General features: G+C 32.8%; 1 protein-coding gene across 1 annotated transcript; it reads right to left on the bottom strand.

Moving 5' to 3' along the window:
- Nucleotides 1-2146: 2146 nt before the first annotated feature.
- LOC128162827 (zinc finger MYND domain-containing protein 11-like) lies at nt 2147-15419 on the bottom strand. The gene is made up of 15 exons (XM_052826226.1): nt 15275-15419; nt 14797-14888; nt 14300-14504; nt 13835-13975; nt 11243-11323; nt 10720-10903; nt 9675-9733; nt 8739-8816; nt 8172-8290; nt 7687-7760; nt 7247-7473; nt 6638-6733; nt 5958-6251; nt 5473-5658; nt 2147-5354 (listed from the first exon to the last, which is right to left on the bottom strand). The coding sequence occupies exons 2-15, from the start codon at nt 14871-14873 to the stop codon at nt 5232-5234; spliced, it is 1944 nt and encodes a 647-aa protein (XP_052682186.1). The 5' UTR covers nt 14874-14888; nt 15275-15419; the 3' UTR covers nt 2147-5231.
- Nucleotides 15420-15453: the final 34 nt, after the last annotated feature.

The following is a 15453-nucleotide window of genomic DNA, read 5'->3' as shown; positions in this document are numbered from 1 at the left end:
ACGTGCCCAAGGCACATTAGGCTCTTCTTTTGACTTAAAGTAATGTACCGCACATCCGTTTGTTTTCTCAGTGATCTCTTTTTTGCTATTTTTGCGCTTTATTTTATATCGATAAAATCGTATCGATTGGTGGGTACCATTATTAAATTTCTTAATTGCAAAATAATATGTAAGAACTTAAATTGCGCAAAAAATTAACTTAACAAAACAAAATAAAAAAAACAAACCAAAAACCAAAAACCGCAGATAACTCCATTTTAGCAAACATTGAACCATTCACGGTTAAAAATGGATAGAGACTAACTGTTCATGTATATTAAATTATAAGTATATTATGATGATTTTCAATACCCCAGTGTAAAAACCTTATTCATATTAACAATGCATCAGACAATACTGTAAACTATTAGAGAGCTCTATTATCAATATTTAACCGATAGAAAAAAAGTATGGCATTTTAGCTTTATGATCCTCTTCGTGTAAATTCCGGTTCAACTGAGGTTAAAAATAAAATCCCCAAAAATTTGATAGCAAAAATATCGAGTTTACCTATATTCAATTTGACATCATTTTAAAGAGGAGGTCAAATTTTAAGCTTGTTTAATTCCGTTTTGGGGAAACTGTAGGCATTCTATATATATTCTATTAGACTAGTCAAAAATGGACAGAACTCCATTTGTTCCTCAATTCCTTCATATTTCATCGAAAACGACAGTTTAAAACATGATTTTTCATTGTGTTCACCAAAAATTTTAGCCCCGGTACACCCTATGAAACAAATATATTGTTATAAAGGATCATTAAAAGATTTTATATCTTGAATTCCATAAACCGGTAGGCACCTTTCATTTACTAGATCTTGACTTAAACGATTCCATTGTTTCATCCGATTTCATATTGTTTAATGTTTAGAAGAAAAATTAAGCCCCGGTACACCCTATCAAACAAAGCTATTGTTATGAACCATCATTGAAAGAATATATATCTCAAATTTTATGAACCTGTAGGCACCTTTCATTTACTAGATCTTGAACTTCATGTAAAAAAAAATAAATCTTGATGGTGCTTGGAGATCGAACGCCAGTTCTGCATGGAAGACGTCTTTCGTGTACTAGTATACTAATATCGCTCTTTATTCTTCCATCTTCCATAAAGAGCTATCATTATATATACTTGTACATGAAAGACGTTTTTTATGCAGCACTTTAAAGATCAAGATCTAAAATTTGGACGCTGGGGTATTTAGATAAAACAAGAGTATTTAATAAAAGCTCAAATAAGTAAAACGATTTTCTGTGAATGGTGTATTTCATTATGTATTTAATTGATGACTTTTGTTTCTATTGTGGTCATTTTTAATTCCTTCAATATAATTATATTCGTTCTCAGGTTAGATTTGATGCAAATGTTTAAGAATGTGGTGAGTTGATATGACCTCTATATGTATATATAAGGAATAAGGAATCATTCTTTGAGTATTATGAGGTGATACTTTTGGTCGGGGCGTGATCAAATCCAATAAAGCCCGAAGGGCTTTATGATAGATTTGATCACGCCCAGACCGAAATTATCACCTCATAATATTCAAAGAATGATTCCTTATTACTTATATTTATATAATTTTTAGCCATCGTACGATTAAATACTTAAATAAAAATAAACAAACCCCGCTGGCGCCTCATTTTGGCGTCATTTGTATTATGGTTATATAGTACAAAATCGATACGTAGTGTTATCACAGGCAAAGATACTGGAAAATGTAAATATATCTAAATAAATACAGAAATCAGGACATTTTTTAGTAGCAAGCTTTTTTTTTTTAAGTCCGTCGAATGCTGAAAGTTTTTGTATCTAGAATTTTCAGGTCACATATTCTTTGTTATTATTATTATTTATCAATAATGATAAAAGCTCCGAGAATAATCACAAATGCATTTTAAGGTACCGTCCTCATCTATCAAGGGAAATAACTCTCGTTGAAATAGAATGACCAGTTATGCTCGTTACATTATGCTTGTTACATTTTTTTTTTTGGGGGGGGGGGGGGGGGGGGGAGAGGCAAAAACTTAAATATGAGAGTACACATAAAGGTTTTATTTGCCTAACAAATTAACAATACGAAATGAAATAAATCAATCACAAAAAATTCTAGTTTTCACATTTATTCCTGCATTTCAACCATTTGATGATATAATTAATATCAAAACATATTACTAATTAAGTATGTGCACAAGTATAATTTCTCTAGCTCTCAAAGATCTATGAAAATGTAAAATTATATATACGACAATGTACATTGTACACGATCTTAAGTAAATAAAAAAAAGTAAAATTGGACTGAAGGTTTTTTTCCCCTGCTACACAAAATCATGGACAGCTGAAAATTTTTGAACCAACACAGTTACGAATGAACCAAATTTAACCACAATAAAAACCACCTAAATCGTCAGTTTTTGATTTGTGAACAAGTTCAGCATAGTGTCCTGCAAAGCAGAATTTGAAAGTAAGCAAATTATATAACTTGTCAGTTTTGTCATTGATTGATAATCGCAAGTTACCAAATAAGAGTTATTTCTATTGCTATAGGTATATCAAGCCTACATTGTCTTTAACTTGGAAATCATTTGGCCAAATATTTTTTCATGAGAATGCTTACTTAATCCAGCCAAGTATTTGACTTTTTTAAAATTTAATACGGATATCAAAATTCAAATCAGATTCTGTAAAGACATCATGGAAAATTAAAGTATGAAAATACCTTATACATATATAATTATATACTAGTAATTGTGAACTTCAGGATTTATTTTTCATCATCTTTAGTGTTTAGAACAGTCACATATTACATACTCTTATTAACTGGAAAGATTATAATTTTTAAATCATAAAAATATGATTTTCAAAAGTCTGAAAGTTTAAACTATCCACACAATTTGGCCCCAGCAAATTTGAATGATTCCAGCTACAAGTAAGAATTACCTGAATAAGTACACTGCAAATACAAAATGCCATTGATTTGTAAAGGACGCCAAACCAAATGAGGTAAAATTTCATAGTAAAACATTATATACACTGTATATACCAAATAAGCAAGAATACCAACTAAAGACAGAAATCATACCAAAACTATTCAAATACACTGTATTGTCATTTATTTATAAAAGCTGTATGTATACAATCATTCTTGTTTTTTTCATAAATGTTTAAGGAGATACAGAACATATGTGAATTAAATCAACATTTAGAAATTCGTACAAAGGCATGTGAAGTGGATTTCAATTCTATTTCATAACTGCCATTCAAGAACAATTTTTTTTTTACATTCCTACATCACTGTCTTTTTTTGTTTTTGTTTTAAATTTAACATTTAATAACTTTCCTATTTCATGTGTTCCTCTTTTAGAAATTAAATCCCTAAACAAACAGAGACATTTTCACATACTGAAAATTTATTTAGAAGAAAAAGAAAGAAAAAGCAAAAAAAAAAAAAAATATCCTAAGAAACTGCTCTTGGAGCAAAATCATACAATACGATCGTCAACTAATGAACACTGTTTAAATGTTTTGAAAGGAATACAATTTGTAAGTGTAATTATATGATTATCTAATATGTGTGCAAGTGAGACATGAAGTCAAGTTGAACATTTTAATACAGTAACTATATATCAACTTTTATCCACATGACAGAAATTTTTGCAAGGTTTCGCAAGAGCCTCATTATCACAAATTTTTCTCGATGCAAACCAGACCTTAAAATTCTCTACTGATCTTATTTTTTCCAGATAATCTACATCTTCATCCCGAAAAATTAGTCGCTGCAAACTAGTTTATATTTCAATTGGTAAATAGCAAAATTAAGTCATCAGGAATAAAAGATGGTATACAATTTTGTTAAATCTACCAGTAATGTACACGCATGACAAATATCTTGTATATAATATATTTTATAAATATACATGTATTTGATGTAAGTTTACTTTCATCGTAGAATGTTTAAGGTATAGAGTTTAAATGCAATGGATGTGGAGGGATGCTGATTTCAATCATTACAATAAAGTCTACTTACTGTAGATTCCTTATTGAACGCGAGTACTTAATTCCGCGATTCAGACATTTTCCATCAAATCGGGACAACATTAAATCTCGAATGCCGAATTTTTATCATAGTTTCATGTAGTTTACATATATTCAAAAAATAAAAACGAGATTTAAAATTTGTGAGATCTGATTATTGCGATTTTACCCAGATATTAATTCCTTGCATTTAAATAAAATTAAAATTAAAATCAACTCCAGTCTGATTTAAATAAAACCTTCCACTAGCAGAAGGTGTGATTTTAATCAGACTGACTTCAACTCTATTCAAGTATTGACAAATGCAATGAGCAACAAGCTAAATCTGACAGAATATGTCAACATTGATAGCTATTGTGAATGATAATAATAAATCAACGCCAGTTGTGTAATTATGAACAATGTAAAGTGAAAGCTGTCTGAAGTTGTATCTGTAAAAATCTGACATCTTATTTCTATAAGATAAAAATTTCAAAAAGAAATGCAAGTTCTAATTCTGACTTACATGTAATAATAATACCATGTAATTGAACAGTCAGAAAATCTTTAATTCACGTAGCAATCCATGTACATGAATATGAAAAAAAAAAGCAAAATTAAAACTTACTGTTTAAACTAAATCAGTATAAGCAAAACCTGCAACGTTTATTAGTATCAAAATACTCAAAAAAATCCCAAATATAAATTTTTCCAAATTGTCAAAAAAAAAATAAAAAAAAAAAAAATATAAAGATTCATCAATAATTGAAAGAAAAAAATAAAAAAATCTACAACAGGTATATGGGTACATATATGCCAGTATGTACAATATAACTATGTGTGTATACAAGATTTTTTTCTCTCGATAAAGATTGAGATTTTATCTCAGTTAACCTTCACCGACACTCTAACATACAAGATATCTACAATCTGACATTTTTTTTAAATCTATGAAACGAATGGCAACAAAAAATATATATTGACTAAACTGGAGAACTCTTCTCATTATAAGTCTGCTGCAACAAAATTCAACATGGCTGACGGAACGTCTTTCAACTTCACAAGTTTTTATCATTAAATTCAGAGAAATTGTCTCATCACAATCGCTCACTCGAGTCTTCTTGAAGCCAGTGGTCTCCCTTTGTCTGAAGGATGACGGAGTGCGTTGGTTGCCATGGCTACCGTTTCCGTCGACAGACGCGTTTGTGCTCCTTGTGCCAGTGTTCCTGCTGACATTTGACAGAACAGTACGAGGTGTTCCAGCAGCAATGGTACATGGCTTCTTCCTCACAGTTATAGCACTGAAATTGTCACGAAAAAAATAATTTTAAAAAATTGCATACAAAACAACTAACTTACCCATTATGTTTTGTTGGTCGCTGATATTGCCCTTTGTGTTAACATGTTTGTATAACTTACCCATTGTTTTTTCTTGGTCGCTGATATTGCATCTTTGTGTTTAGCTGCCAGTTTCTTCATCTCCTCCATGTATTCTTTCTTGCACTTCTCCTCCGTGGTTTGCTTGGTGCGTTCGATTTCGCGGTTCATGTTGGCCATCGCCCGCGACACTGCTTGCTGCTTGTCCTCTTCAAAGTCTTTTTGAAGCTAATGGAAGAAACAGAAATTTATGATACTTTCTTCATTTGCCTAAACATTCTTGGGCAACTCTGAACTTCAGATAAAAATGCTTTGAAACAAATACAAGCACACTAGGGATTTGTTCAGCAGAGCACTCACAAGCACTTGCCAAAATTGCCAGAAATCAGTTTATCTAACTTAAACAAGTAAACTTATACATCCATTTACTACTTGTTTTGCATAGCTAGAGATACATGCAAGTTCTGTACTGTACATCTTAAAATTTCTATGATGATTTTCTCTTCTTTACTGTTATGTATACTCACCCTATCTGAGAGCTCCTCCAGGGCTTTCTCTTTATCGTCCTGATGGTTCTTTTCCATTTTAGCCTTCAAGTCACTTATCACCTTCTCGTACTTCTCATCACAATTACAGGACATTTCTGATGATTTCCCCTCTGTGGCCCCATTGTTGGGGGTCAGTACAGGGGCCTCATCTTCACCATTTTTAGCATCAGAAGCATCTGGACTGCACTGGATTGGTTGGGCTGGATCCAGTTTGATACTGGTTGAATCTGGTTTTGGTTCTTGGTCTGTCTGTATACTCTGACTCTTGGTTAGCTGATAAAACATTGAACCTTTTCACTTTAAATCTCAGATTTTATGTAAGTGTATGTAAAGATATACCAAGTTCTTGAAGATAAGTTAATGAAGCTGTTTTATCATGTGATCAATGGTTGAACCTTAAGTCCATTGAGTCTCTCCTCAGATTCAATCATGTATACATGTATATCATCTTTATCTTTTATTTCATTTCTTATCTATCAATTCCTTTCAAATGCTTAACATAGAGAAAATATATTTTCTCATCATTGACAACAATGTCATGAAATCATTTCAAAATCACATAGACATATCACAGTATTCAACAAGAACTAGTAAGTGTTTGATATGCTGAATTTCAACTGTATCACAAATACCACCCCAACTCCTTCACAGACACTGACCTTTGTGATGGTTTGACTGGAAGCATTCAACATGGTGACCTTGGGAACTTTGTCCTCACTGGAGGTCACAAGGTTATTGTCTTCTGGGGTTGGAGCCTGAAAAGTGAAAAATTATTAAATGTTCATTACAGTCTTGCAGGAGACAGCAGCACACCATTAAATAAAAGTATTTTTACATGGGACGGGAAGACTTGAAGCTAAAGTTTGCCACCCCCCTTCCCCTCCCCAATAAAAAGTTGCCGGTGCACACCTGGCAAAATCTGGTATACCGGTACTTGTACAGATGTGTGGACTTAACAAACTACCTTTTGATTATTGGCCAAATGCCACTGAACAACTCTTTACCACAAAAAGCAAAAATATCATTTTTATGATAAAGTGACCTTGACCTGTGATGGACAACATTGGATCAAGGTAATAATCACACCCACAGGCCAGAAACAACGTTGATGTGAAGCGTAAAATACTGATGTTTTCTGCTTTAGAAGTAATTAAATTGATATGTACATATGTGGAACAGTCAGACATGATGATACCCATTTAGACCTCCTCCCCCTTCCCCAAAACATTTTTTGGATGTGGGTACAACTAACAATCAAACACACTGACCTTCAGACAGATGCGTTTCTTCATTGGACTGACACTGGTTGAGCTGACCTCCAGTGGACTGCTATCCTCTCCCTCCTCATCCTCCTCCAATCCCCCCATCTCCATCTTCTCTGGCCCCTGGTCACTGTCCGCGGGACTCTCGTCCGAGTCAGAGTTGTCATCAGTGTAGTGTTTCTCTGCCAGCAGTCTCTGATGTTTGGCCAGCTCCTCACATGCTTTTACAAATCCTTTGCAAATACAAATAATTTGATTTTGTTTTCAATATATCATTTTTTAAATGAAAATGAAGATTAAACACATGCCTATGAGTTAGGAGAGAGAGAGAGAGAGAGAGAGAGAGAGAGAGAGAGAGAGAGTGAATATGTTCTGTGGTAGATGGATAAAAAAGAGAAGAGAGTACAAAATGTAGGAGAGAGAGAGAGAGAGAGAGAGAGAGATACCTGCTGATCTTTTCACTGTTAGGGTTTTGATGTTAGTTTCAATAGGTTTAATCATGTCCTTAGGTATAAGAGCTCTATAAAGAAAGTGTATAATTCATCTTACTAGTGCTCATATTTGCTTTATATGGCAAGCAAAGGACAGACAGCCAAAATCTTCATGTACAGTGTAATTCATATTCTTTACCATAATGATCAGTTCAATATCATTATAATAATGATAAAAGGCATATTTTTTATTGTACATGTGTATTAAATTGAATGCACTTAAATTTGAATTTACATTGTTTTAAGTACCAGTAGACAAAGATACATCAGTCTAATATTTTTAAGGAATTAACAAGTGGGATAAAGGCAGAAAAACATTTTACTGCAAATATAGGTTTTTTTCAAATCAAATTAATTTAAGGAATTAACATGAAATTAAGGCAGAATAAATGTTCTACTAAAAACACATGCATTAACAAATCATAAAACCGATTTCATACCTTTGATGAGGTGCACCAAAAAATCGGCAGTCATATTTATCTGCCACGTAACGTATCACTTTGGCCGGCCAATGGCAGTAGCCCTTTAATTTTGCGTAGACTAGTTCATGTGGAGGATTCTGTAAAATCATGAACCAGAAAAAAAATTAACTAGAATTTACAAAATCTTTGCAATTATTTTAATTATCATTAATGACATACTGTATACAGGATTATTTTCGCCCTTCCTCACTTGCAAAAGGTTTCGCCCTCTGACATTAAGGGTCAACGGGGCAGATATTTTTCTGTTTACAGTATTATATTACGTTATATTTCAATTAAGAAGTGATTGACTGATTTCTGGTGACTAACTGTGGTGACGATATCAATATTGAAAGGTCTGATTAGAGGACAGAAATAGTTGCAACAATAAGATTATAACACATCTTACAAAAGTTTCTCTATAAGGTTTTGAAAGTTTGTTTACAGCATCTCCCTTTTTACATTTATTGTCAATTATACATGTACTAGCTGTCCACTGACCACACAATATTTCATGTTATGTGAAATTTACACGATGATACTTACACAGGGCTGACAAAACCAATCCTTGGGTTTGGCATTGGACATGTAGTAACAATTCTTGCATTGCCTCATTTCTTCTATCTGAAAGTTGAAGAATTAAATACATTACACATAGCAAATATTTTTATAAGTTTGCTAAAGTCTCTTTGTACACATGTGAGATGCATTTTAACAGGCGTAGGCTGCAAAGTTGCAAATCAGGTTTGAAACATTCTCTATTGCATTCTATAACCTAGCTAGTACAAAAGTCAAACTGTTTGACTGAGCACTTGTGAGAGTTCATGTATAGGTTGACTGGACAGTGGTGAAATCATATTGAGTTTATCAATAAAATATTCTGAATCAAGAGCAAACTTGAGTGAAGAATCCAAAAGCTTCAAGAAATTGTTTTGCATGTACTGTACAATATAAGTGTCTTTCGCTCTTACTTATCCTCTGCTACCATGCCAATGCATTAAGTATTTACATTAATCCTGTTTGATTTAAGTGTTGAATTGCAAAATTGCACATTTAAATTTTGAACTTCATCTCCTCAATAATAATAGACATCTTGAAAAATAATTCACTAATTTTATATCGAAATGCTTATGAAGTATGCAGAGATAGACAACTTCCTTGGAACCCTGCTCCAAACAATACAATAAATACCATATAAAACAGATCTAGAATCAAAGAGTTACTGTGGAATAATCTAAATTCGTAAGGGCCATTTTTTGTGGATTGCTTAAATTTTACATGTTCGTGGGGACGTAATTTTGTGTATTCTCTGATTCCAATATAAGAAATTATGACTTTTTAACCTTAAATTATTAATTCATGGAGGATGTTAATTCATGGATGAGAGGAACCCACGAATTCTCGAAAGTTGAGCCACCACGAAATCTAATGATTCCACAGTATCTACACATTGGGCTTACATTATGACTATCAGTAACTTACATCATATTTACAGTCTGTGACCAGTATTTGGGCCAAATCCACCATTCCTTTCTTTTCCTCTGAAAATGAAAATTTAGACATCAGTAAAATATCTCTTAATTGTATCCAAATATTCATATGAATTTCATATAGGTCATTTTTGTATGAATTCCACATTACAAACGTCAATTGAAAATCAAATAAAGAGTTTTATGTGCTAGGTACTCTATATTTTGCAAATTAATATGTATATTACCATACATGCATTAATAGAAAGAAACTCTTTTCAGGTGAAATTCAAAAAATTTTTGTACAAGACATTTCTGTGTGAGCTATTTTCACATTGCCAAGATTATATTCTGAGCATTTTTTTTTTCATAACAAATAAATTGCATGTAAATAAGGCATATTTGGTTGGGCAGTGTAATCAAGTACATTACTGTAGTTTAAGCAAATTTAAAACTGGGGAAATTCCAATGTCTCAAATTGCCTTTCTTTTAAAATAACTGTGTCTGGGCAAATTCAAGATGGGGAGAAACTTTTCTCAGGATAAAAGGGCGAAAATTACACGGAGTGAAAATAACCCTGTACACAGTATACCTTTCTGACCAAAACTTCATTTCTACCTTTAAACTCAAGAAAAAGAACAAAAAACATTCAAAAATTGTCTGTGAAAGCCTAACAAATCTCGAGCGTGAGTTTATAACCTCCGTGTATGAGGTACCCATTGTGTCTACCTTTTATCTCAAGATACAGAACAAGAAACATTCATAAAACATCAACGAAAGCCTTAGAAATCTTCTCCTTCGCGAGTTCATTACCTCCATATATAAGGTACACATTGTGATAGATCACATCTCATTACCTCCATATATAAGGTACACATTGTGATAGATCAGCTGTGTGAGTTCATTACCTCCATATATAAGGTACACATTGTGATAGATCAGCTGTGTGAGTTCATTACCTCCATATATAAGGTACACATTGTGATAGATCAGCTGTGTGAGTTCATTACCTCCATATATAAGGTACACATTGTGATAGATCAGTGTGAGTTCATTACCTCCATATATAAGGTACACGTTGTGATAGATCAGCTGAATATCGGCCATGAACTCCTCCAGCGTCTTGTATTTATGGTGGTCCACCCTCATCTCAATGTGGTTCAGATCCATCGTCTTGTACACAAAGAACTTCTCAAACTTCTTTTCCTCCTCCCTGTGCCCTATCTTGTGTAGCTCTTTGGTCTAATTGCATTAAATAAAATGTATATATTAAATGCTACTATATTCTGCTAGTAGTATTTTTATATACAGCAAATGCCAAAACTAAAGGGCAGCAACTCTGTCAACAGCATTTACAAGTTAGGCAGTACATTCAATTTAATTATGATTGACTGGTCATTAATTTTTAATCACATTTTGTGGCCTTATTTCTTAATAGTGTTAATTCAGAATATTTAAATTTGTTAAAACTTCATTTTTTTCAATCCCTTTTCTTTGATCAAAATATTTTTCAACCTCAATTCATGCATCTTGTAATTTGGTAAAACTTTCTCTTTTATTTTGTAATTTGGTGTAACTTACTTTCTCTTTCATTCTTTGTATTGTGTAACCTAACAATGTATTCAGCATTCTTCTCTTGATTTTCTTCTTTTTTCTGGATGCCTGGTTTGAAAATTATATCAAATTGCATGAATAATTTAAAACATGAAATTCCTTTACCAGTATAAGAATAACAGAGAGGTGGCATATATATATAGGAATTCTCCAACTACTGTAAACCAATTTTCATATGCAAAAACTTTTTATTTTGGCTACAAATTTTTATGAACAAGATGTGGCTTATCTGGAAAAATACCAAAGATATTTGAAGACTGGCTTGCAATGGAAAATATTTCTGAAGAAGAGGCTCTTGCCAAAATTTCTCGCATGCAAAAAAAAACTGGTTTACAATATATAAGTGAGGGTAGTGCAGCAATACTTGGTGCTATACAAATACACATGTATACATTGTACAAGAATACATGTAATGGGAGCAAGAACTCCGGGTTCTCTATTTATTGAGAGCTGGGGTGTAAATTATATTTCATCATCAGCATTATTACTTTACATTAATTTGTCAAACCTAAACTTAATTATTATGGCATTTTATTTTTAAATTTGTATGTCTGAACATATACTTCATAATAATAAAATTTAAACAGATAAATTCGGTTCAAATACTTGTTAAAAGTTCATTTGAAATCATCAAGATGCATTTCTTCTACATAGTGTATTGCTATCCAACATATCTTATTACACAATACTCTAATATACAAGTATCTGATTATTCCAATTGTGCAGCGACATCTACTTGTCAGCACCAAAGCCAGATACAAGTACAAACTGCAGCCATTAATTATAAGCCCTGGGGGTGAGGGAATTAGGGCAGGGCTGGGGTTGAGAAAAGTTATGGCTTTTTCCATTCAGCAAGTCTCCAGCCCCTCAGCTATCAAGAGGTTCCTTTGAATTCCAAAGCATATACACATGTACATGTAGTTTGACCTCTACAGTGTTTAATGGTGACATCTTGCAGGCATGCACAATTCATTAAAGCTGTGCAGTTCTATAGCAAAAGTTCTGTTTGTCATAACTCCCACAGATACCTTCTACCAGGCAAGAGATTACAGAAAGCTCTATCTCCTTGGATATGTACATGTTGCTGCATGTTCGGTTTCATTTTGCAATTTCCCCCCCAAAAACATGAAAAGCAGTATTATTGATAATTATCTATTCATGTATAATGGAGTCATCTTCAGATGCTTTCTATGGATAATTTTAGTTCAATAAGTTAAAAGTTCAGTGTTTGAGTTGCTCCTATCCCTTCTGATAAAAAAATCAACAGTACTATCATTTTAGCTCCGACCTCCCTCCCTCCCTTAGCCCCAGAAATATATTTTTTTGCTTGAAACGTGTAGTAAGTTTTTCTTCATTAATTTTTGTTCACATTACCATTAATTCAAATTTAATTTTCCTGACTCTCTCTCTCTCTTTCTCTCTCTCTCTCTCTCTCTCACCAAAAAAAGTTCTTATTTAAATAAGTTTTAAATTAAAAAAAACCCAAAAGTCCCAACAAATTTTTAATAAACTTAAAGAACTGATAGAAAACCCTTTAAATATAAAAAAATCATGACTATACAGAGGCTCTAATCCAATTCAATAAATGAAACACTGAACAAATACTTGTAAGACTAATTTTAACAGGTAGAAATAAAACTTGTAACTAACATTGAGAACTGTAAACAAATCAACAAATAAATACTGGTAGTAAAAGATGGACCTAAATCAACAAAAGAAGTTACCTCAATGTCCTGTGGGGACAAAACAGGAAAAAAAGAAAAAGAAAAACATTGTAAGTATTTAGCACATAAATTGTCTTTTAAATGCAAGTTAAGAGTATAATAAAATTCATTTTTTCAGTCTTGATGAAACATAACACTGATTATGGTCCCAAGTCTTAAAGAAGCTTTGACTTTTGTTGTTTGCACTTAGTACAGAAATGGGAACCCATATTTTCATGAAGACTGATCATTTCAAACAATGTGATAGATCTCAAATCATTAAAATCAAATTCACTGACATGGCATAATTCATTTAAATGTAATGATTTAATATCTGTTGCCTGTTGCAAATAGCCTTCTCATATTGGTTTTTGTTGTTGTTGTTTTAGTTAGATTTTAAAGAATTTGCACACAAATAATTTTAAAAGCCTGAAAACCAGTTGGTTAAACTACATGTATGACCATTATACTGGTCTATATACGTACAGATATTACCCTGGACCTGCTTACCATGGTATCATTAATTATCATGGTAACACTAAAAATTCTTTGTGAATTTTTTAAAATGGTACAAAAATTTTCCTGTATATACATATAAACACATGTATTACGGTGACTGTAAATTCCTTATTCTATGCATTTTGCATTAAATCGCGAGAATATAATATAAAATTGTGAGCTCTAATTTTTTTTGGTTATAAATTCATATAGCTCAAATAGTCTGAAAAATAAAAGCAAGATTTGTAAAATCTGCAAGGACTGCTTCTCGCAATTTTACACGAACATTAATTCTTCACATCTAATAAGGAATTTACAGTAATTTAATATGGTTTGAATGTTCACATTGCGTTCTTACCTTGCAGATGCTACAGGTAAATTTGGGTCCAGTCCACTCCTCCAGGGTACAGCTGGGGTGAAACACTCTCCAACAGTCCGAGCAGGGGAGGACCTCCCCCGCGGTGTGACACTCAAAGCAGTACCAGTCATGATCCCCTCTCTAGGTCAATGAAAATGAAAGTGGAAAATGAAAGTAAATATATAAATCACTAGTATAATATCTATGATCCCCTCTCTAGGTCTATGAGAACGAAAGTGGAAAATGAAAGTAAATTAAGAACTACAAATCTCTTTATCATAAAGAATAACCATGATCATAAATAATCTACAGATCTCTCAAATAGTGTGGTCTCGAAAGCAGTGTGCCTGTGATAATTCTCACCACTTCTGATTCAATGAACATAAAATGTGAAAGTGAAAATTAAAAATATTATTACTTGTTTATGATATATATGAGCAGACTTTGGGAAGATTTCAAACTCACAGTTTCTTCCTCATCCTCTGGAATTTTAAAGCCCTCCTGCTCCACCCCAGTCATGCTCCCTTTCTTGCCGACCGCCATGTAAGAGTGGATGATGCTGTCCTTCACCGCGTAATGGAGGTGTTTCTCCACAAACTGATCTGAGAGACCGTACTCTCGGTTCATGTAACGAGAGATTCTGTCCACATTTGGAATCTGTTTCTGATGCCTGCATAAAAGGTGATTTATCTTTAGAAATATCTTAATATTCAGGTATTGTTCAAGGAACTTTTACTGTTTGTTTCAACCTGATTGCCCTATAGGCAAATTTTTAGATATTTAGACAATATTCAGGTTGTTCAAATAAAAATAATTAAAATCAAAAAAGTCTAAGATAAATAAATTTAAAAAGGGATAAAGAAAAAATTCTTAATATTAAATTTAATGGAATTTTAAGGTCTACATCCTTATGTATATTATAGATGCATTGCATAAAATAAAATGGTCAACTTTGATCTTACCTAATGTATTTGATTGCCTCTATGAGATATTTGGTGTACGCCACAGATGAGTTGCGTCTTTTCACTGGACGCACCATTTTTGGGGTTTACCACTACAAAGAGAAATTACATGTATAATGAATGACCCTTTTTTTTCAATCACATGCCACTTTATTCTAACTTTCCTTTTTCATCTAACTGTAAAGGTTCGAATTACACAAGGGTCGAATTGACAGGTATACAATTGCAGACCCACATCTATTCTTGCGAAGATTAAGAGATATGGAGACCAAATTTACTAAAATATGCCAATGTTTACATGTGTCTTACACACACAGTAAACAGAGTGAGGCATGCATCTTGATTCTCATGCTAGTCTACCGGCTATGATATAGATTAAATGTCTGCATCAAAACATTGTCGATATCAAACTCGATCGTGTCAGTAAGATTCAAAACGACACAGTGAAATCTTTCGTACGATTTTTTGTGAATATTACCTGCTTAAATTGGTTGAAATGCGCTGGTCTTGTCAAAAAATCGGGGAAATATGTGCAAAAGTAAGCTATCGTCAACCATGAAAATGGTGTCGTGTGTAAAACGTCATTCACAAAAAGAGACGCGTCACAGAAACATCGCCTTGGTGGAAACACAAAGCTTTGTGACGTAAAACACACAG

The sequence above is a fragment of the Crassostrea angulata genome, chromosome 9, assembly GCF_025612915.1.
Source record: "Crassostrea angulata isolate pt1a10 chromosome 9, ASM2561291v2, whole genome shotgun sequence".
In the NCBI taxonomy this organism is placed as follows: domain Eukaryota; kingdom Metazoa; phylum Mollusca; class Bivalvia; order Ostreida; family Ostreidae; genus Magallana; species Magallana angulata.
This window is presented reverse-complemented; position numbering and strand designations above follow the sequence as displayed.